The sequence below is a fragment of the Rhizophagus irregularis genome, chromosome 4 (genome assembly GCF_026210795.1).
Source record: "Rhizophagus irregularis chromosome 4, complete sequence".
NCBI classification, from domain to species: domain Eukaryota; kingdom Fungi; phylum Glomeromycota; class Glomeromycetes; order Glomerales; family Glomeraceae; genus Rhizophagus; species Rhizophagus irregularis.
The window spans coordinates 5,044,568-5,068,925 of record NC_089432.1 but is presented as its reverse complement, the minus strand read 5'-3'; the positions used below and the strand labels follow the sequence as shown (position 1 = coordinate 5,068,925).

Genomic DNA, 24,358 nt, shown 5'->3' with positions numbered 1-24,358 from the left:
ATATTTCTTAATCCTGACTAATTAATCATTTTCTACCATATCTACTATACCAATTATTAATAAATTATGGGAAACTCTTTGGACATTTATGAACTCCATCTTATGGACCAATTCATAAAATTAGATAGGTAATTATTTATAATTTAACAGTCTTCATGTTTATATAATCTGCAAGTACTGTACGAAATTTTATATAATTAATTCTTTCTCAATTTCTCGTGAATTTTCTTCAATTACGTCATAATTCATTTGTATTGTTCCGGTATCATAGTAATCACAGCTACAAAATACAAATCTACTGAAATGCAAAGCCAATCTTTAAAATTTATAATAATGATTTCTCAAGGTGTAAGTTGTGTATAACAATTATAGAATAATATTCATATCAAGTTTTTTATTGCCTATATAGATATATATTTATTCGCCTGTTATATACTGTGTGTAATAATATAAATAGATCGATAGATAATGGGTGTATTGATTCGTTATTAAGCAACAATAAAGCTTGAATTCTTGAGTAAAATTAGCAAGAAATTTTTTTTTTTGAATTTAAAAGACTCGAGTACAATTTTACTCGTATCAGAGGTCTGACAGAGGAGACCGTCAAACGTTTCACCGACAGGACTCTGTTTAACCCTAATTTCCTTACCTAATCTATCCTAAATTCCCTTGTCGGTAGATGATCGTTGGCAAACATTTGTCTATGAAAAGACCCTGTCGGTAATACGTTTATCGGAAAGATGATTGTTGGTGAAATTAATGCGATCCAATAAAATGTAATGGTTTAAGAAGCGGCAGGTACAAAGCTCGACTAGTTCTTTTTTTTTTCAAATTGATTATATATGTCATAATTTTCCTCAATTTTTGGTTTGTAAAAAAAAAAAAAAATTACGATATCACAAAGGTAGTTTCCTTTAGAAACTGTTTGGTCCATTAAAAAAAAAAAGAGCAAACTTTCGTTTACAACAAAAATTACAAAATTCGAAATATAGTGGACAATTGAAAATTTTTATTGTGATGGCGTAGTATAAAGTATAATAAAGTATAATTGTATATACTATATAATGTAATTATGTTATATTAAAATTTAATTAAAGTATTATTTTAATTACCCGACTAGCCGTTTTGCTGTTGTAATTACTAAACTTATTAGGTTTGTAGATCAGTTTGGGTAATATCAAATATGGGCTAATATGCTTAATTCGCTCCAATTTTAGCTGTTATTTTATCCGTCAATTACCAGGGATGGAATAAATGTAAATCTTAACAAAACTTTAAAATAATTCATAACAGATCACTTGTGATTTTCACATAAAGATTTGCAACCGCGAGTACAAAAAAAAAAAAAAACTATTAAATCCATTATCAATGAATACAATAAATTAAATTATAAATAAGAATAATGATAATTGTAAAAATCCATGGTTGCCGATCGGCTTTGATCTAATTAATAAAATATATGATAATAAAATATATGATAATAATAAATTATACTTTGCTTTTGTTTTTGATATTTTTGTTATTATCAACTTTACTTCCACATAAAAATAATAATGCTATTCCTACAGTTATTGATGCAGCTATTATTCCGATTATTGTTTCAGTCCCTAATCCTTTAACTTGTTTGGATCCTACAGGATTAAGGTGAGTCGCCTTACTAATAACGGATCCTGTACTAATAACAGTCTCCTTGACAAGAACAAGCTTTGTACTAACACCAATCTTCGTGTCAACACTAAATATCGTGTCAATACTACTAGTCTTGCTACTATGAATCATTGAAGTTATGTGTGTTTCACATAATGATAAATTATAATTAAAGAATGTGTTTAACAAAAAAAGTAATAAATATTTATGAGATATTGTTCGTAATTTATTAAATAGACTTGGCATAAAATGCATATTTCTTTATGATGGTGTAAAAGGGTATTCTCAAGTTATTATCTTTTTTTGATTCAATTTAATAATAATAAAATACAATTATTATTAATATTTTTTTTTTTTTTTGAAAAAAAAAACAAAGTATTTGAGCCGGACCAACTCGATTCTACCTAATATATATCCCCGAGTCCCGATATCCCCTTATTAAAATTCGAAATTTTTATTGTGTGTAACTCGAATTAGTATGAATGAGAAATGTTTATGATCATCTGTAACGAATTTTTTAAATAATTAAAAAAGATTTTTTTTTTTAGTATGGATTTCTAAACAATGTTTGGAAAATGATTTGAAAATTGACATATGATTTAAATGATAAACATATCATTTAAACTAAAAGTTTTATTAATTATTTAATGATTTACAATAAAAGTTAAGAATGTGACAAAGGTAAAGTTTAATTCGATTAAATGCAAATCAATAAATCAATACTAAATTAATCATGTTCTAATATATTTGATAGGTAATGCCAATATTTTCTTTTACTATATACAGTATGTTTAGCAAAATATATTTGATCTAAATTTAGTTATCTAAAGTCTAAACCCCAATATTTTAAAGTTATGGTAAATTTTATATCTTGCCGATTAATGAAAATTGTTTCCTTTTTTGCCTAATACTAATTTAAAGGACATTGGTATAAATCTGCTAAAAATATTCTAAGGGTGAGAATGTGTACGCCTTAAAAATATGTAGTCTTGTGGAATATCACTTAATATGATATTTAAAAAAAAAAATCCTAATGTAATTTATTAGCCTTGCGTTAACCACATTTAGAAGACATCATGATAAAGTACTACGGCCTTGCTATGCTCCAGTTGCTCCACGCATAAAAATTACGTGTCTCATAACCAATCTGTCCTATCACAGGACTACTGATATCCATGAGTACCATTTTGAGGAGGAGATAATAAATAATATATGATAAACTTTTAATAGATAGGATCTCAGTTCTTAACCAGGTCTTTACCTTATCTAAGCGTTTAAAATTCATAAAGAATGAAAGCGCGTGGCTTACAGTATACTTTATTTGATGTATGATTAAGGAAAGTCTATTTATGAAACATACTTTCAACATACTTTATATAGTTTAATTCATCTTTATTTATATTATTTTACGTTAATTCGTTGAAAATGGGAATCTGGCGTGGAGTCAAATAAAAGGTAAAAAACAAACTATTTGAAACTTTGGGATAAATATTATGTATTAAAATATGTTGATGTTGAACGGGTTTACATAAAGAGCATTATTAAAGAAATGAAAACCGGGTATCAGAAAAAAATTACTAATGATCGACATAGAATTAATAATTTATAAGGAACTTGTGACATTTTTTTTGGGGGTGTAATTCCTATTTTATACAACGGATTTACCACGAAATCCCGACTACTACAAAACACGGGCTACGAGCCTGCGACACAATTCCGACCTGAAAATCCGTAACCACATATCCTTTTTGAGAAAATTACAATAACATTACCGTTACGTATAAATTAAAAAAAAAGTAATAAGAAAAAAAAATAGCGTGTCAAGATAGTAAGTGTCAGGATTGTGAGCATTGGGTTTGTGTTGTAGTGGGATTCTGATTGTCGGGATTTTGAACGGCTCCCTAAAATATAATGGAATAAAACTATTGGATGACAATTTTATAGTTTTGTCATATTATTATACTATTAGTCGTACTTTTAATTTTAAAACTAAAATATTTGTGACTTCGTCTTACTAATTAAATTATATACAGTTCTTTGATTGGTAATATATATTAATTTTTAAATACATCATCGTATTAGTCCAAAAAACTGATGTCGGTAATAATGTTTCACTGCCTTCACAATTACAATAAAACTTTTACCAAAGTCATTTTACATTACCTAATCTCATATTGTTATTAATTTATTTAGTAATATTCACTCAAAAAAAATTTTTTGAACGTTTATTATATAAAACATGTATGTAAAATAGAACACAAGTATTTCCATTTATTTAATCGTATTTGTACTGTATTTGCCATTAAAAAAACAATCACGTACAGTAGTACGTTTGAGTCGAATTAAAAGTAAATCTAGCCACTTTGTTGGATTTATTTAAAAATTTACACTAGTAAATAAATTTGAAATTATTTGGTTATATTACTTAAATTACATTAGAAATGTTGGGATGGTGAGCCGGATAATCGTCCTATTATAGTATCAAGCAGTAAAAGCATTGATTACTAAAACAGGTATAATAACAGAAATCAAATGAGTAAGAACTTAATGAGGTTCATTTAATAGTCACAAGGAGAATCATCTCAACTTATTCAAAATTTTGTTAAAATGAATACAAAAAAATCGATAATATGTCAGTATCAAATAGGAATCTTTCAAATGAAAACGGAATAGTCGTTATAATAAATCAATAAAGGAACTAAATGGAATTTATCTTTTCACGTAAATTTAGGAAATATGACAGCACAATATTATCCTGGTTTTATTGTACGAATATGAAAAAGGAATTACAAAAGATTTAGATAAAGCGATTTATTGGTATGAAAAATCCGTCATTTGCTTTGCTGTGTTACTAGGTCTTTCATTACATATGAAGTCAAAATTTTGCATTTTATACAGTATTTATAATTCTACAGTTACATCTTCGGTATACATCTTGAAAAATGTTGTATGATATGTTGGATATTTAGCAAAAAATGTAATTTAGCTATTGGATTAAGAAATTAAGCTTAAGATTTTGTCATTTTGTCACGTGTGATCATGTAACATTGTAACTATTGAGTACTAAATTTTAACTGGTAATATTCAAAGTTTGGAGAAACAGTATTTGGCATACTATATATAACATTCATTTTTTTATGAGCAAATAAAATTTAATTTCGCTTACAATACTCTTATAATACTTTTCAATTAGAGAGAATTAGCTTGATTTTTCTGTGAATAGGACTTTAAAGACTTTACGTTTCCCTCTAAAAAATTTGTACCGTGTTTTTTTATTCCATGTTAAAACATGAAATTGCTTAGATTTTGTTATTTTCCAAATTATTATTTACAAAGATTACGGATAGGGTTAGTTCAAATTATTCAAGATCGATTTTCGGCTGAGCCGAAAATTTACTGCGCCTTCGGCTGAATTTTTCGGCTTAGTTCAGTACTGCGGTTGAAAATATCGAATGATTGACGACTTATTTGTTTGGTGATACTAGTGATATTGTGAGAATATAAATCGGAGAAAAAAAAAAAATTAATTAAAGTTAAATACAAACCTTTACCGTTCAATTTATATTTTTTTAAATTCAATATGTCTGAAAATATCAAAATGCATGATACTGAGAATAAAAATGAATGGATAAATTGGATTGAAGAAACTATTGACAAAAATCAATTAAAATATTACAAATATGACGAATTTAATAACTTTCAAGAAATTGGTACCGGGGGTTTTGGAAAAGTTTATCGTGCAAATTGGAAAAATTTGGATAAATATTTTGCGTTAAAGTCTTTTTTTAATCTTAACAATCTCACCGTTAAAGAAATTGTTCGTGAGGTAATTAATGTACAAGAATTTTTTTTATTTGCGATTTTTAATATTATATTTATTTTTTAAAAAAATTTGAAATTTATTTAGCTAAGAATTCAACGTGAAGTCGATTTCCATGATAATATTATTCGTTGTCATGGAATAACAAAATTTGAATCAGGTATTATTAATTTCTACCTTAATAATAAATGTACCAAATTTATTAATAAAAATATTTTTTTAATGATTACTTATTCCCTTTATTCCTTAGAAAATCATATTAATAACAATTATATGCTAGTAATGGAATACGCCGACAGTGGTAGTCTCCGAAGTTATTTGAAAAAAAACTTTAGTAAACTTACTTGGGATGATAAGTACCTTATGGCGTATCAGTTGGCTAGCGCTGTATCTTGCTTACATAATGAGGGGATTGTCCATCGTGATTTGGTAATTTATTTATTATTGTTGGTAATTTTATATTTGTATATACTTATTTAATATATACTTTTAATAGCACTCTGGCAATATATTAGTCCATCAAAACACGATCAAATTGGCGGACTTTGGATTATCAAGACGAATTGGAGCATCATCCAATTTTCAATCCAAAGTATTTGGGTTGGTCCCTTATGTTGATCCAAAAAGCTTTAGCAGGAAAAGAAATAATAATAACCAAACACAAATATACTCATTAAATGAAAAAAGTGATATTTACAGTATTGGCGTATTATTATGGGAATTATCTAGTGGCCGACCTCCTTTTGATGCTGAAGATGGACAATATGATGTTAGTTTAATTTTGGATATTTCACAAGGCCATAGAGAAACTATTGTTCCTGAAACACCTGAGGAATATGTAACAATTTATACTAGTAAGTAATATTTTAAATTTAGTTTTTAATTTTAATATTATTTTTAATTAATCTCAAATTATATTTACCGTATTTTTCAGAATGTTGGGATGGTGAACCAGATAATCGTCCTACCATATATCAAGTTGTTGATTGGTTAAAGGCTTTAATTACAAAAACAGATATAATAACGGAAAATCCTCAATTATCAAATGAGCAAGAAATCAATGAAGCACCACCTTTAAGTACCAATAATTCAGAATCACAAGGAGAATTATCTCAGCTTATCCAAAATTTTGACAAAATGGATACTAAAGAATTTGATCCTATAGTAATGTCAAGTAAACAAGAAAATATTCCAACTCAAAAAGATTTTAACATAATAGCTGATGAAATAATTGATTTAGTTTTTAAATTATTAAATAAAGGAGTTGGAGAAGAATTGTTAAAAGAGCAAGTTATTGAATATTTTAATAACCATAATACAAATTCACAAGAAATTTATAATTGGTTATCAAATAATCAAAATAATTCAAATTCCATTTTTTTACTTGGATATTTTAATTTTTATGGAATTGAGACAAGCAGAAATTATGAGAAAGCATTTAATTTATTTATTAATGCATCAGAAAAAAATAATATATCAGCACAATCTTTTGTTGGTATATGTTATCAATATGGTTATGGAACTACAAAAAATGATGAACTAGCTTTTAAATATTTTGAAAAAGTGGCTAATAAAAATTTCACATATGGAAAATTTCAAATTGGTTATTATTATATGAAAGGAGTAGGCATTGAAAAAGACTTAATAAAGGGTATTTATTGGTATGAAAAAGCTGCCAATAATGGAAATATGATAGCCATACATGATTTAGGTCTTTGTTATTTAAATGGAGAGGGTGTCATAAAAGATCATAATAAAGCTTTTGAATTAGTTAAGCAATCAGTCGAAGGGGGAAATTCAAGTGGAATGACAACGTTAGGATATTGTTATTTTAATGGTTTTGGAACTAAAATTGACAAGCAAAAAGCATTTAAATTATATCAAAAATCAGCAAATTTAGGAGACATGATAGCACAATCTAATCTTGCTTTGATGTATGAAAGTGGAAATGGAATTACAAAAGACATAGATAAAGCGATTTATTGGTATGAAAAATCCGCCAAACAAGGATATCAAAAAGCACAAAAAAAATATTTTGAAATTCTTTCACTAAAATCGTAAAATTGTAAATCAATTACGGTATATTTTATAAGATAATGAATATATTTACTTGAACAGAAAAAATATGAACAATAAATAATTTATTAAAAATTTTTACTATTTTTATATTTTGTAACAATGCAATTAACATACGTTTATAAAAAATGTATGCTTGCTGTGCTAAAATGACTTTCATTATATATGAAAATTTTGCATTTTATAGCCAAAGTTTGCATCCTTCGGTATACATCTTTTAATAAATAAACAAGACAGGATAAAATTTATTTTGTAAAACTAATGCTACTCAAGGGCTATAATTTTTGGGTATATGAAAGTAGTGATGTTAAATATAAAGTAATGCAGAATCCTGCTTCGTAATAAAGATCATGAATTTTAAAAAAAAAGCGGTAATAACCTTTTATAAGCTCTATCTAAAGTTTACACTATTTTGTTATTTAACCTCAGTCGATAATTATTGAAATCGAATTTTTAATATGTCGGAAAAAATTTTTCTTATATATGAAGAATTGCGTAAAGATATGGAAACAAAGGGAATTAAACTACATAACAATGTAACTTACGATAAGGATATTAATGAAGAAGCACACGAGGGTGTAATAGTTTAATCAAAAGATTATAGAAAATAGGGTTACCTATAATAATCAAAGATTCATTCCACACAACATATTAAAACTCACCTCTTGTAGATAATAAATTCAACTCATTCTTCGCAATGTTTTTTCTATCATACGATATTTTAATTAATGAAAATACTTAAAATCGAAACACGTGAATGATAGTTAAATTACTGCGGCATCAATTAAGATTTAGTGTTGTTTCGCCAAAAGTCAATCAAAAGTCAATCGTGAACTTAATTAAGGACAAGTTAAATTAAAAATTTGGAATTTTTTTGAATTTGTATTTTAAATAAACTACATTGGAAATTTAAAATTTTACCATTAGTAAAATCACATTTGAGTTTAAATTATAACGTTCCTAGTGTAAAATGCACGAAAAATCACGTGTATTGTTTCATCACATGGTGTACTTCCCTATTTTTATATGTGTCTGAGTGACTTATAGCAAACTGTACTTACGTTGATAAAGTTTAATAAATTTAATATTCGTGTTTGGAATCGGTTCTTCTCTTAACCACTAAGAATATCCAACATAGGAGAAGTGTGATAGTTTCTCGTTTCATAATTGAAAGGTGATGAGCGACTTGCTAATTCCCAGAATATCTTATAAAAATTTCTCGATTAAGCATGTTGGAGTCCACATAGGGTATTACACCATATACTCCAGTATCATTACAGCCCTTTCCTTTTTCAAATGAACGACAAAAATCTGACAATTTTATTGCATCTTGGTGTATTAAAGCTATTATTGGGATGCTAAAAAAAGAATATGTTAATTACGTAATATAGTAAGATAACACAAAATATTTTATTTACCAGATCCCCATGTACGGATTCCCTTAACATCATGTAACCATAAAATCGCACTTGTAATCTTAATTGGTTCTCCCAATTAAAAGTCATAGTATCGTCCCTTAGATATTTTCCTAATGTTCCACAGTCCGCATATTCAAGAACAAGCGAATACTTTTCTTCATCTATAGAAACTAACATTTCAATAAATACTTATAAATATATTGCAAAATTGTTATATTACCTTCTAATTTCGCTATTTTATATTTTATAATGATGGAACTGATATAAATATATCTATAATTTAAAAGAAATGTGTGCTTGCTATGCTAATATGTCTTTTCATTACATATGAATCCAAATTTTGTATTTTGTATTTTGTAGCATCCTTAAAAAATTTTATAGGAAATTTAAGTGTTGACTTCGTATTTTTAATAAAAAAAAAAATGGTTTTTAAAAAAAAATTTCCGACGAAAAAAAAAAAATAGTAATTTTTGGGTACGTTATTAATTCTTATACCAATTGTTACACGAAAAAATAATAATACTCTATCTAAATCGACTAATAACTACTGTACCGCTATGTAACTATTTTGAAGAATCATTTCTTTTTAATCTCATTTGTTTGTTGCTACTGTGAACATTTTATTAATCTAAATATATCGGAAAAACGTTTAGAATCGAAACACGTGAATGATAGTTAAATTACAAATTTCTACGTCATGAATTAACGCCACATAAAATAAAATAATATTTTACATTGAAAATTTAAATTTTGTCTTTAAACATATTTTCTTACGCAACTTACGCAAATAAACAGTTTATTATTAATTGATTTGCATTGACTTTTTTTATCATAGAAAAAGAAAATAAGTGAGATCATCATTATTAACGTCACGGTCGTCACGTCGTCACGATAAATTTGGCTAATCACACAATTTTATAACCAAATAGATAATACATACTATATTACGAATCAAAGTCAAAAAATCAAAATTAATCAAAAAGACAAAAGATTTACCATAAACTACTTCCGATATGATAAACATATTTTAAATGACAGTTACGAGGAATACTTTAATAATTACTTAATTACTTACACTGAAATTCGATATAATGAAACCATCCGTTCCATTAATAAAATTTGTCAAAAATCCGCTATATCGAGAAATCCGTTATATCGAGGGTAAATTAATTATAGATTATAATAATCCATTTCAGACTCCAATTCCGATATATCCAGACTTTACTTATATACAGTGAAATTCGATATACCGGAACCTTGATATAACGGAACATATTTAATTAGAGAAAACCTTGAACAATCAATAGGATAATTAAATGAAGTAGAAAATTATGAAGGAGAAAATTAAAGCAAGAGCTTCATAGTCATAAATAATGAGTAATTATATGATTACAAGTAAAGCACCTGAAAAAAAAAAATTCGATAAAATTATCGCCGTTTTCAAAATGATGTATTCAGTTAAATTGAATAAAAAAAAAAGAAAACTGAAAACCGGACGAAAACCGGACGAAATATGGACAAAAAACGGACGAAAACCGGCGACAAACTTTAATTTAAACTCGTGTATATTTTATTGCACGTTAATTTAATCGCATCTTAAAAATCTTTGTACTTTCCGTAATGGCAAAGTACTCTGGCCTTACTTTCCAAAGAAGAACACTATTCTCCACCATAAAAAATTACGTATAACATTATTTTGTATTTTAATAATCGTACATTTTATTAACATTATCCATCTATAAAAATTTTCCTAATAATTTCTAATAATTACGATTTAATTACAATTCCTCTCTAATTACTATTCTTAAATTACTCTCTCCTCTGTTATCAGTATTCACCATATTTACCTCTAAATTTGTATGACTTTTTCAATTTTCATTAAACTTTCCCAAAATATAATAACAATAATAACATATTAATTAGTAATAAGAATATTTAATAACAGTAATAAAATAAAAGTTTTTTTTTTAGATATTACTCGTAAATTATTCATGTTTTATTTTTTTAAATTAACGCAGCAGTGGGCGCAGTAAAGTTATGTTAAACGTATAAATAAAATTACTATAAATCGTTTTATTCTTTATTTTTAATAAAAAAAAATGTAGCTCAATAACAAAATAATATTATTTTACTAAATGCAATAAAGAAAAATTTAACTAATAATAATTAAATCCCGAAAAAATATTTTTTTTACTGGAAGTCTGGAACCTCATATTTCAATGATTAACTATTTTTGGCCATCAGTTTATAGTAAATCGATCATTCGAATAAAAACAAATTTATCATTCGAGAATTTACCAGATTTAAAAATTATCTTTATATGTAGTAATTAAAATTTTGATCAGCATCGGCGGCAGTGGCGGCAGTCAGGCCATGTCGTGACAAATATGACAAATATTCAAAAAATATATACTCTTATGTATCACATGATTAGGCACCTGAATCAGATTCTATTTCATGATATCATTAAAGTAACTGTTCTAATTATAGTTAAGATGACAATACAAATATTATCGAATTGAGAATATGATATTAAAAAAGGAAAACACTTTAGAGAATCAGAAAATACTTTGAAGAATTCAATTTACCTTAAAAAAGTCGAAAATTACGTAGTGGCCAATCTTAAACATTTAAAGTGTGACATGATGTTCAAAAATGGTAATTTTGCTAAATTAACAATTATTATGACCAGAATTCCAGATAGTATCACAATATATAAATTTGGTATCAAATTAAAAATTCCCTAACACGTTTTATGAAAATTGATGATAATTTGCGAAAAAATTTTGTATAATGTATACACAATATATAATATAAATTAAATATATAAATTAAACTTTGTCAGCACAAAAAAAAAAAAAAAAAAACTTATCCTTTTTTTTTTAACAATACCGAAATATGCAAGAAACAAAAAATTCGAATGAATGGATTAATTGGATCGAATCCGCTATCGCCAAAGAATATTTCAAATATTATGAATATAGAAATTTTAGTAATATACAAGAAATAGGCTCTGGAAATTTGGGAAAAGTATTCCGTGCAAATTGTACAGATTTTAAAGAATACATAGTATTGAAATCTTTTTATAACCTTAACAATGTTATTACAAAGGAAATCGTTCGTGAGGTAATTTCTTTACTTCGGAAATTATCCGGACTCATCCGGAAGACTTCCGCAGAAACGTTATCGAAATTCGAAATGTTGTCGGAAGTTTCCGGATGGTTCGACCTATTTTCGGTAAAATATTTTTTATTTTTATCTAATTTTTTTTTTGTTTTTTTTTAGCTTAAACTTCAACGAGACGTAGTTATTCATAATAATATTCTTCGTTTATATGGAATTACGAAGGACGAATCAGGTATGATTATATATTGTTTGAATATTGAAAGTATATATATATATGTATGTAAATTTAATTATTCGTTTTACGTCTATAGAAAATAATTACTTATTAGTGATGGAGTATGCTGATAGCGGCACCCTTCAAGACTATTTGAAGAAAAATTTTAACAACCTCACTTGGAATGATAAGTATAATTTGGCGCATCAGTTGGCTTACGCCGTATTATGTTTACATAATAGTGGAATAGTTCATCGTGATTTGGTAATTTTTTTTGTTTCCCATATTATTTTACATCGTTATATACTTTATATCGTCATGTGTCATACTAATCAATTAAATTTTAATAGCACTCTCGTAATATATTGGTTCATCAAAACACGATCAAGTTGGCGGATTTTGGTTTATCAAAAAGAATCGAAGAAATAACTAAATCACAATCAAATTTAAACGGAATAATACCTTACGTTGATCCACAAAGATTTAGAAGAAGAAATAGTAGTAGCCCAACACAAATTTATTCATTTAATAAAAAGAGTGACATTTACAGCGTTGGCGTATTATTATGGGAGATTTCTAGTGGTCGTCCTCCTTTTCATACTGAAAGTAATCAAAATGATGATGACATGTCTGTAAATATTTCAAAAGGTCTTAGAGAGGCTGTTATTCCTGGTACGCCCGAAGATTACGTAAAATTATATACAGGTATGTAAATTGATTTTTAAAATTGATCTTTTTTGGTTTCTCGTTTAATAATTGTTTATATTTTCTTTTTCTTCTTTCATTAGAATGTTGGGATGATCTGCCGGATAATCGTCCAACTATGTATCAAGTGTTCACCAAGTTAAATGAGATCATTATGAAATCAGATCAATCCAATCAATGTGAGAAATCATCAAACGAAAAATCATTATCATCACAAAATTTTATCAAATCACATACAAAAGTAGTGAAATTCACAATAAATCCAATAAACAAAAGAATAATATTTGAAAAAGATTTAATCACAATAGTTAAAGAAATAGTATCATACATTTTTAAAATAACGGATCAAGGAAAAGATGCTAACTTAAGAAAACAAATTATTTTAAATTATTTAAATAATCATGATATGGATTTAAGTGAAATATATAATTGGTTAATAAAAAATCAAAATAATGATGATTTGGATACAATGTTTTTATTAGGATATTTTAATTATTTAGGTATTAAAATAAATGAAAATTTTAAGAAAGCATTCGAAATATTTTTTATTACATCAGAAAAAAATCATTTATTATCACAATATTATGTTGGAGAATGTTATTTATTTGGACATGGTGTAACGAAAAGTGAAAGATTAGCTTTTAAATATTTTGAAAGTTTGGCTAATAAGGGTTATGCAATGGGTCAATTAAAAATTGGTCATTGTTATGATATGGGAATAGGTATTGAAAAAGATTTTAAATTAGCAACTTATTGGTATGAAAAAGCTGCAAAAAATGGAAATAATATAGCAATGTATAATCTCGCTTTCATTTATAAGGATAAAAAAAATTTTAAAAAAGTTTTTGAATTATTTAAACGATTAGCTGATAATGAAGATGCTGATGGTATATCAATGTTAGGATATTGTTATAATAATGGGATTGGTACTAAAATTGATAGACAAAAAGCATTTGAATTATATCAGAAAGCGGCGAATTTAGGAAATAGTGCAGCTCAATATAATCTTGCAGTATCATATGAATCAGGATTAGGAGTAACGAAAAATATTGGTAAAGCTATACTTTGGTATGAAAAATCCGCCAAACAAGGAGATAAAGATGCTCGAAATAAATTACAACATTTACGAGTAGAAAATGGGAGAATTTATATATTATAATATTTGATAATAATAATAATAATATTTTTTTTTTAGCAATTTATTTTTTAATATGTATTATAATAATGTATGAGTTATTATTATGTAAAAAAAAATTTCAATGTCGCCTTTAAGTAGATCTTGGGTAATATTGTGTATAATTATTATTAGTAAAAAAAAAAAAATTATGTAAAATCTTTTAATTTTAATATTCAAATAATAAAATATTAATATAGTAAATAATTACATATTATAAATTTTTTTAAAAAAAAATTGAAATCGATTTATTGACTAGTTACTATACGATATTGGTATGCATTCGTTCAGGTCGATAGGTCGTACAACACGAACTTAATATAAAATAATATTTTCAACTTGAATTGGATATATTGGATATAAAAAAATACCGTTGATAAAGGATAATCACCGATAATGTGTCATTAATTTATCACTCAAGCATATATTTTTCGTAAATTCACTAATTTCTCTCAAGTTAACATTTCTGCCAACTAATGACGATCGTCAATCCTAGATCCTGGATTTCCGGTTTTGCGGCAACACAGGCACTCATTTATCATCATTTTTTTTGAAGACAAACAGACGGTATCTTTTTTTTAATCAATTTATTAATAATTAATATGATAAATGGATTAATTGAAAATGACAAAATTAAATCCATCGTTGCTGCCGTCGGTCGCTTCAATCGTACTTATTACTTCTATTGATATTTAATATCGTGAGAAATTCAGTTGGTAAAGCGATAAAAATATTATTTTGGAGGATTAGTTTATAAAACACATCCATTCCTTATGATAAACAGATAAAGTATGTTAGTAAGAGTGACGTAAGCGTATGCAGGTAGATATTTAATTAAGTTTACCGTCGACCAATCAATATCGTAAAAAATTCTTCGTATACGTGATTTATAGTAATATTTTTATATTTTATAAAAAAAGTATAAAAATTTTAAATCAATTTTTTTTTGCTTTAGATATAAAAAGCATTGCTTTAGTTACCATCATCTTTCATTATCTTTTTTTTTCATATATACGGTCGTTTCAAAAAATAATACTAACAAATAAGTATCAAATTTTTTTTAAACAATTAAATTTTCGGAAAAATAAATCAAATCCTCATGGATTTTGAAATCCCTAGAACGACATTTTAATTTAAAAGAGAAATATACTATATATTCAGTTATTTTGATAATGAAAAAATACCGTCAATAGAATGATCATTAAATTTAATAAGACTTATTTATTATACAGTATATTACGCTATTTTGTAAATTAAAAAAAAAAAATGTAACAAATTTAATTTATTTAACATTTTACAATTTAATAAAGAAAGAATTTATAAATTATCGATTTTTTTGAAGTATTTTTAACTTATTTTGTGCATCTTGATATCCTTGTTTGGCGGATTTTTCATACCAATAAATTGCTTTATCTATGTCTTTTGTAATTCCATTTCCATTTCCATACATATTACCAACATTATATTGTGCTATTTTACTTCCTAGATTTGCTGATTTTTGATATAATTCAAATGCTTTTTGCTTATCAATTTTAGTTCCAATACCTCTTTCATAACAAAATCCTAATGAAATCATTCCAATTAAATTTCCTCCTTCAGCTGATTGTTTAAATAATTCAAAAGCTTTATTAAAATCTTTTTCAACACCAATTCCATATAAATAAAAAATACCTAAATCATGTATGGAAATCATATTTCCATTATTTGCAGCTATTTCATACCAATAAATACCCTTTTTTAAGTCTTTTTTAATACCTATTCCTTCCATATAATAAGAACCAATTTTAAATTTTCCATATGTGAAATTTTTATTAGCCACTTTTTCAAAATGTTCAAAAGCTAGTTTATCATTTTTTATAGTTCCATAACCATATTGATAACATTCACCAACAAAAGATTGTGCTAATATATGATTGTTTTCTGATGCATTGATAAATAAATTAAATGCTTTCTCATTATTTTCACTAGTCTCAATTCTATAATAATAAAAATATCCAAGTAAAAAAATGGAATTTGAATTAACTTGATTATTTAATAACCAATTATAAATTTCTTGTGAATTTATATTATAATTGTTAAAATATTCAATAACTTGCTCTTTTGCTAATTCCCCTTCAATTCCTTTATCATAGGATTTATAAATTAAATCATTTATTTTATCAACTACTATGTTAAAATCTTTTTCAGTTGAAAATTTCTCTTGCTTATTTGATACTACTATATTATCAATTTCTTTTGTGTCCATTTTATTAAAATTTTGAATAAGTTGGGATAATTTTCCTTGTGATTCCGAATTATTGGTATTTAAATGGATCTCGCTAAATTCTTGCTCATTCAATAATGGAGGATTTTCCGTAATTATATCTGTTTTTGTAATTATTGCTTTTAACAAATCAACTACTTGATATATAGTAGGACGATTATCTGGCTCACCGTCCCAACATTCTAAAACACAAATATAATTAATTAAAACAATATTTAAATTATAATAAATTTAAAATTTTACTTACTAGTATAAAGTTTTACATATTCTTCGGGCGTGTCAGAAACAACCGTTTCTCTAAGGCCTTGTGAAATTTCCAAAATTAAACTAACATCATATTCTTCACCTTCAACATAAAAAGGAGGTTGGCCACTGGATATTTCCCATAATAATACGCCAACACTGTAAACATCGCTTTTTTCATTTAATGAAAAAATTTGGTTATTATTATTTCTTCGTCTACTAAAGCTTTTCGGATCAATATAGGGAACCATCCCAAATAATTTAGATTGGAAATTGGATGATGCTCCAATTCTTTTTGATAACCCAAAATCTGCCAATTTGATCATGTTTTGATGAACTAATATATTGCCGGAATGCTATTAAAAAAACATATATAAATAAATAAATACAAATACAGTGTTACGAACAATGATTAAATAATAATACATAAATTACCAAGTCACGATGGATGATCCCTTCATTATGCAAGCATGATACAGCGTAAGCTAATTGGTATGCCATATCTAATTTATCGTCCCATGTGAGCCTATTAAAGTTTTTTTCCAAATAATTTCGAAGACTACCACCGTCGGCGTATTCCATTACCATTATATAATTATTATTACCAATTTGATTGTCTAAAAAAAAAAAAATTGGAATGAAATTTTGTGAATAAAATTTAGATATAATATCTCTTTATAATATTTATAATACCTGATTCAAATTTTGTTATTCCATGGCAGCGAATAATATTATCGTGGAAATCAACTTTACGTTGAATTTTTAACTAAAATAAATTCAAATATTAAAAATAAAATAATATAGGTTAAAAAACATCGTAAAAAAAAGGTATTATATAATAAATTACCTCACAAACGATTTCTTTCATGGTGACATGATTAAGATTAAAAAAAGTTTTTAATGCTAATTGTTTTTTTGTATTTTTCCAATTTGCACGGTACACTTTTCCGAAACCTCCAGAACCAATTTCTTGAATATTAGTAAATTGGTTGTATTCATAATGATTTAAATGTTCTTTATCAATAGCTTCTTCAATCCAATTAATCCATTCATTTGTATTTTCGGTATTTTGCATTTGCTTATTATCGGACATAGTGAATAATAATATTGGCGGAAAAATAATAAAATTGAACGGTCAGAATTGTAAAATTTTATTACGAAAATAACCCCCATTTTAAGTATTTTATGCAACTTATTCTCCGATTATTGTCGCACAAATGTCACTCACTAGGTATCACCAAACAAAAGAAAATTTTTTGTTACTAACCGCAGTACCGCAGTAATGACTTAGGAGATTAAGATTACTTATTAAAATAATGGAATTGGTACTAAAGTTGATAGACAAAAAGCATTTGAATTATATCAGAAAGCAGCGAATTTAAGAAATAGTGCTCAATAAAATCTTGCAGTATCATTTGAAACATGATTAAGAGTAACGAAAAATGTTGGTAAAGCTATACTTTGGTATGAAAAATCTGCCAAACAAGGAGATAAAGATGCTCGAAATAAATTACAACATTTACGAGAGAATTTACATATTATAATATTTGATAATAATAATATTATTTTTTAGCAATTTATTTGTAATATGTATAATAATGTATATGAGTTATTATTATGTAAAAAAAAAAAAATTCAATGTCGCCTTTAAGTAGATCTTGGGTAATTTTGTGTATAATTATTATTAAAAAAAAATTTATGTAAAAATTATAAATTTTTTTTTGAATCGATTTGATTATTTGATAACTAATTTTTATTGAATTACTTTGCGATGTTGGTATGCATTCGTTCAGGGAGTTATCATCGATAGGTGGTCGTATAACACGAACTTAAGGACGAATAATACAAGAGTTCATGTTTAACTTGAATTGGATACATTGGATATAAAAAAAATACCGTTGATAAAGGATAATGCATCATTATTGAGTGGATTTATCATTCAAGCATATATTTTTCGTAAATTCACTAATTTCAATCCTAGATCCTGAAATCCAGGACTTGGATTTCAGTCGTTCTTGCGGCAACACACATCACAAAATTTTCAGGGTATTCAATATTGCACAAATAGTTAAATTTGTCGAAATTTATGCAATATAACTAACAATATTATATGTATAATTAATAATTCTTTGTACAAATTTATATAAAAATTAACAAATTTTTTTACAATATATTGTATGGAAAATACATTATATTTTTTACATATAAAACTTTTTTTAATTAATTTATTAATAATTATTATGATAAATGGATTAATTGAAAATAACAAAATTAAATACCATCGTTGCTGCCGTCGGTCGCTTCAATCGTACTTACTACTTCTATTGATATTTAATATCGTGAGAAATTGGTATTGTTACCGATAATGGTTCCATTGATGATGATGTATTACTAGTAATTGATAATACAGTTTTTGAAGAGAAAGCTGTCCTAATTCTTTGGGAATACAAAAATGAGATAGGTACAGGAGGAAAAGATCCTTCAATTCAAGGGGGTGTGGTGATATAAAGTATTGGGCTCAATCATAGGTGTGTTTTCTTTGTGACATATTGATAAAGTCATGCAAATATTCATGTTTAATTTTTCATGAACAGACCGAAAAGATTCGCAATAGTTCTTGTTACCCATCCATTATTCTTGCTATTGCAGGGTCTTGGATTTGTGTCCTTGGTGCTGTGTATCTTGAAAACCCCGTAATTGAGCTACTCACTGATTTCATTCTAATGATGAATCGCCCTGAAGACAATGGAAAAAGAGTAGAAGAGCTTGCAGTTTTTTTTGAGTCTTTACATCTTGCCTTTCAGACTTTAGATAACTACTACAAAGGCTTAAAAGAATTAGATGAGACCGAAGCTGAAAAGATACAAAGGTTTTTCCTTACCATAATCAATATTAAGTTGATGAAAATGAAGGCAAGTTTACATACCTTTATAAACTTACTGAAGATCCAATGAACTTGGCTTGGAAGGCAGAAACTGACGAAGAAAAATTCGTCATCATCAAGTTCACAAAGAAAGATAATCGTCACCTTTTAAATGAAAAAGTTCTTTGTCAATGGTGAATCTTCCAAAGGTTGGCGGATAGTTATTTCAGAGGTTTAAGGATTTACATAAGTACTATTCCCCTTGGATTGAATAGTCTTTTCCTCTCATACCTATCTCAGGACAGCTTTCTCTCCGAAAACTGTATTATCAGTTAGTAGTACATCATCATCGATGGAACCATTATCGGTAGCAATTGATGTTTGTTAGATCCCATCAAATAATGATGTAAAGAATAGTTGAAGTGCATGTTGTCAGCCTCGAGGTGGTTTTCAGGATAATCTTCGAGAATTTTCTCAAACTTTATGAAAATAAACAGAAACCAAATATTCTCAGCGAGATTTTATGATAAAAGAATGTTATAGTGTACACAGACCAGATGAGTCAAAGATGGCGTGGACGGAGTTTGGATCATTAAGTAAAATTACAAGGGTTTAAAAAATTGGAAGAGAATTAAGGACGAATTGGAAATAGGTAAAGGATTGTCATTAGAGTTCAGTTAACGAGAGAAGAGTCAAAAAATCAGATAAATTAACTGATATAAGAGGCAGTCATATCTTTAAAAATATCGCTGAAAAAGATACATAATATGTTATAACAAGTAGCAATATTTATAATTTATTTCAAAATTTACCAAGTTAATGGAGATCTCCCAAGGGATCATAAAATCCTTTGGAATTAGCGAATTTTCTTGATAAAAAATATAAAACTATTATGAATATAAACTTAAAACTCACGCTAAAATATTGTCATTATCATATGAATTGTTAAATGTAAAAATTTATCATACATTTCGAGAATACTATAAATTTAATTCGAAAATTTGACGTCGTCTGAATTATCCCCGTTTTCAAGATTAAGAGCAATAAATATTGATGAAAAATTATGGAAAGTTGAATTAATTAGATACTTAACAAAAAATTGCAATTTTTATTTCGTTTTTATTTTATTTATCACACATGTGGAATACAGATCCTCGTTATTAGATAATTAATATCATGTGAAAGTCATTTTGAAAAATTTGCCAAAACTAATTAGTGTTTATTTAATACAGTAGTATTTTTTTAGAAAAACTTTAGAACGAAATATTCTGCAAACCTGTGATTCAATATCAGATTTATACTTTGATTCGGTACTTCTTTCCTGGTTGTATCACATGAGATGAATTGGAAGAGAACCAAGGATATGAACGATTTATTTTTTTCTGTTAAATTTATTAACTGTTAAGTTATTTTTTCGAAAAATTATGTCTTTACTGCTATTAAAGATGAAAGCTTCTAACTCATCTCAAGTGATAAAATCAAGAAGGAGGTTTCGAATCACGACTTTAAATTTCGAAATCGTATCACAGGGTCGTCCTAAAATTTTTCAATTATATTAATGAAATGCTAATTTCGACAAATTTTTCGAAATTAAAGTTTTCAATATATATATATATATATATATATCTTAAGCAGACGATTTATTTATAGCATTTGCATTACTGAAATCTCGAAGTCGTGTTATTTTGTTTGAAAGAAACATTCTATTAGAAAGTTCTGAATATTTTAAAAAAAGTAATAAATCTTAACAAGAGCTACGAATTATTTTAATAATTTTAATAATATAATAATTTTAGATTCGATATTTAAAATGTCATTAAAGAATTATCTTTCTTGCATGATCAACAACAACTAAAAATAATTCTGAGTCTTAAATTTTTTTTAATAATTTAATTATGAAAACCTATAGTTTCTCTTGTAAAAAGATTATCGCCATTTTCAAAATGATGTATGCAGTTAAATTTGAATAAAAACAAAGAAAACTGAAAATTGGACAAAAACCAGACAAAATAGGGGTAATCAACGGATGAAAACCAGGCGAATATTGGTATTCGAATATACGATCACAAATAAACTGTGTACACTATTTTGAAAATGGCAATAATACACTGCAACACAATTTCTATGAAAAAAAATAATGAATCAAAAAAATTAATATATTAAGAAGAATTAGAAATATTTTATATAAACATTCTTATTTCTTAATAATTTCTATCATAAAAGAAATTTATTAATCTCTATTTCAACAATTTTCAACAAGAACAGACCATTGATGGCCGACCCTCAATAAATTTTTCTTTACAGAAAAAAAAACTGAAAGGTGAACTAGTGTCAAAGTAGTAAAAAATATATAAATCTAAAATTTGCCTATATAAAAGCTAATATGACTATATAAAAAACCAATATCTTTACCAACTGCTGTAATCAAGAGTATAATAATAATCATGATGATTTTATATCTAGTTAACAAAAAAAAACTGATTATTGTTAGACAGACTTTTTTGTAATTAACGTTTTTGCGCTGCTTTATACACCCAAGTTCGATAGTTCAATACCAACTGTTATCAGGGATTGCGCACAAATGTCCATAACCCAGCAAGACCTTCCTTGACGCTTTTCTGTCTAAAAAACTGATTATTGTTAGACACAATTTTATGTATCAACAAATTTTTTGCACCTGCGCTACTATACAGTATATACTAAGATCAATACCAACCGCTGTCAGAAGCATGCGTGCAAACATCCATGACCAATAATACCCCTTAAGACATATAATCCTGATGCCCTTTCTATCTATTAAATAAAAAAAAATGATTATTATTACGCCCAATTATATGTAATCAACGAATTATACACTACTGCGCTACTTCATACATCAAGATTGATACCAACCGCTATCAGGAGCATTCACGCAAATGTCTATGATCAAGACCTTCCATTATATAATTCTGACACCTTACTATCTGGTAAATAAAATAGATTATTATTATGCCAAATTTTTTGTAATTGACAAATTTTATGCTCCTGCATCACTTTATACACCGAGATCGATACCAACCGCTGTCAAGAGCATGTGCGCAAATGTCTATGATCCAATAAGACCACTTCCATTATATAATCCTGACACTTTATTATCTGGTAAATAAAAAAATGATTATTATTACACCCAATTTTATGTAATCGATGAATTTTACACTTTATATACCAAGATTGATACCAACCGCCATTGGGAGCATCCACACAAATGTTCATGATCAAACAAGACCCTTCCATTATATAATTCTGACACCTTACTATCTGGTAAATAAAATAACAGATTATTATTACAAATTTTATGCACCTGCATCACTTTATACACCGAGATCGATACCAACCGCTGTCAAGAGCATGTGCGCAAATGTCTATAATCCAACAAGACCTTCCATTATATAATTATGACGCTCTACTATTTGGTAAATAAAATAAACTGACTGTTATTACGCCAAGTTTTTTGTAATTGATGAATTTTACGCTCCTGCTACTTTATGCATCAAAATCGATACTAACCGCTGTCAAGAGCATGCGCACAAATGTCTATGATCCGACAAGACTCTTTTTATTATATAGTTTTGAGACCTTACTATCTGGTAAATAAAATAAACTGATTATTACGCTCAATTTTTGTAATCGACGAGCTTTTTGATCAAGCATTACAATTATACAAGATATAATTATAGTGTTATACAGACCGCTATCAGCAACACAAACTTACCACTATGGCGAAAAGTATAAGAAAATATAATATTCTGAAAGAAATGAAGACATAACTTTCTGAGATAAAAAGCCTTTTTTTTCACTGTTTTTATAGCACATTATGTAAAAACACGTGATGTAATTTGACGATCAGTCAATCACATTACATATACTGTACAACTATTTGAATCAAAATTCCCCACTATGAACTTAGAATCTCCTACTCATCCACTATTTAACACTATTAATTATACACTTATTCATTCTCTTCTCAATACATCAACCTCGTTGAAGAATGACCTACTCTATATTTGATCTACTATTCAATCTCAATCATTACTGGAAATATACACTGACGGATCCTCACTTTATAATGAAGACAATACAACAAAAATGGGCATTAACCTTAATATCCCTATCAATTTTAAAGCTGCTATCGCACATTTTGCTTCTTCTACCAAAGCAGAAGTTTTTGCCTCATTCACGATGCTCCTTACATGTCCACTCCGCTCCACATGTAACATTTACAATCAACTTATCATTCAATTTTCGATGATTTCAACCTGTCGCTACCTCAAAATTAACAACCACAATATTTGTAAGGCATTAAAGAAGAGACTTCTAAACTTAACCTCAGTATTCACCTTTATAAATCAGGACTCACAGCAAAAATATGCATTAATCTCGGGATTTTATTTTCATTAATACCCAAGCTCTTCCAGGTGAAAGAATGTACTATTTGGAATAAAAAATTCAAAAAAGCCAAACCAAAAAAGGAAAAGGGAAAAAAATTTCGGATTTGAGAAAAAGCCAACCGGAAAAAAAAACAGAAAAAAAAATAAAAATAAAAAAAATTCAAATGAAAAAAAAATTTGAAAAAGAAACTGAGAAAGAAAAAATAACAAAAAAAATTCGAAAGAAAAAGAAAAAAAAAACAAAAAAAAAATTTGGGGAAAAGAAAAAGGATAAGAAATCGGTTTAAAAAGGGGAAATTTTCGAAAAAAAGAATCTGAAAAAAATAAGTACCGAAAAAAAAGGATAATAATTCGGTGATTTTGGTCCAAAAAGACTGAAAAA

The 24,358-nt window shown here is 26.8% G+C and overlaps 7 protein-coding genes across 7 annotated transcripts; 3 read left to right on the top strand and 4 right to left on the bottom strand.

The window, feature by feature from the left end:
- Window positions 1-1,488: 1,488 nt before the first annotated feature.
- OCT59_024398 (uncharacterized protein) lies at window positions 1,489-1,779 on the bottom strand (the record flags this gene model as incomplete). Its single annotated transcript, XM_025327180.2, has 1 exon — window positions 1,489-1,779. The coding sequence occupies one exon, from the start codon at window positions 1,777-1,779 to the stop codon at window positions 1,489-1,491; it is 291 nt and encodes a 96-aa protein (XP_025172558.2).
- Window positions 1,780-5,227: 3,448 nt separating this feature from the next.
- On the top strand, window positions 5,228-7,528 carry OCT59_024397 (uncharacterized protein; the record flags this gene model as incomplete). Its single annotated transcript, XM_025332390.2, has 5 exons — window positions 5,228-5,473; window positions 5,555-5,627; window positions 5,718-5,896; window positions 5,964-6,321; window positions 6,402-7,528. 5 exons carry the CDS (start codon window positions 5,228-5,230, stop codon window positions 7,526-7,528), a joined length of 1,983 nt encoding a protein of 660 aa, XP_025172559.1.
- A 1,204-nt stretch (window positions 7,529-8,732) lies between these two features.
- On the bottom strand, window positions 8,733-9,138 carry OCT59_024396 (uncharacterized protein; the record flags this gene model as incomplete). The annotated part of the gene is made up of 2 exons (XM_025327181.1): window positions 8,733-8,901; window positions 8,990-9,138. The coding sequence occupies 2 exons, from the start codon at window positions 9,136-9,138 to the stop codon at window positions 8,733-8,735; spliced, it is 318 nt and encodes a 105-aa protein (XP_025172560.1).
- Window positions 9,139-11,859: 2,721 nt separating this feature from the next.
- Window positions 11,860-14,165, top strand: OCT59_024395 (uncharacterized protein; the record flags this gene model as incomplete). Its single annotated transcript, XM_066135406.1, has 5 exons — window positions 11,860-12,087; window positions 12,247-12,319; window positions 12,399-12,565; window positions 12,652-13,006; window positions 13,090-14,165. 5 exons carry the CDS (start codon window positions 11,860-11,862, stop codon window positions 14,163-14,165), a joined length of 1,899 nt encoding a protein of 632 aa, XP_065991431.1.
- A 1,339-nt stretch (window positions 14,166-15,504) lies between these two features.
- On the bottom strand, window positions 15,505-17,779 carry OCT59_024394 (uncharacterized protein; the record flags this gene model as incomplete). Its single annotated transcript, XM_025327182.1, has 5 exons — window positions 15,505-16,625; window positions 16,691-17,042; window positions 17,122-17,303; window positions 17,380-17,452; window positions 17,534-17,779. 5 exons carry the CDS (start codon window positions 17,777-17,779, stop codon window positions 15,505-15,507), a joined length of 1,974 nt encoding a protein of 657 aa, XP_025172562.1.
- Window positions 17,780-19,412: 1,633 nt separating this feature from the next.
- OCT59_024393 (uncharacterized protein) lies at window positions 19,413-19,937 on the top strand (the record flags this gene model as incomplete). The annotated part of the gene is made up of 2 exons (XM_025327183.2): window positions 19,413-19,555; window positions 19,850-19,937. 2 exons carry the CDS (start codon window positions 19,413-19,415, stop codon window positions 19,935-19,937), a joined length of 231 nt encoding a protein of 76 aa, XP_025172563.2.
- A 2,138-nt stretch (window positions 19,938-22,075) lies between these two features.
- OCT59_024392 (uncharacterized protein) lies at window positions 22,076-22,938 on the bottom strand (the record flags this gene model as incomplete). The annotated part of the gene is made up of 6 exons (XM_066135404.1): window positions 22,076-22,171; window positions 22,266-22,342; window positions 22,442-22,468; window positions 22,652-22,684; window positions 22,771-22,846; window positions 22,924-22,938. The coding sequence occupies 6 exons, from the start codon at window positions 22,936-22,938 to the stop codon at window positions 22,076-22,078; spliced, it is 324 nt and encodes a 107-aa protein (XP_065991430.1).
- Window positions 22,939-24,358: the final 1,420 nt, after the last annotated feature.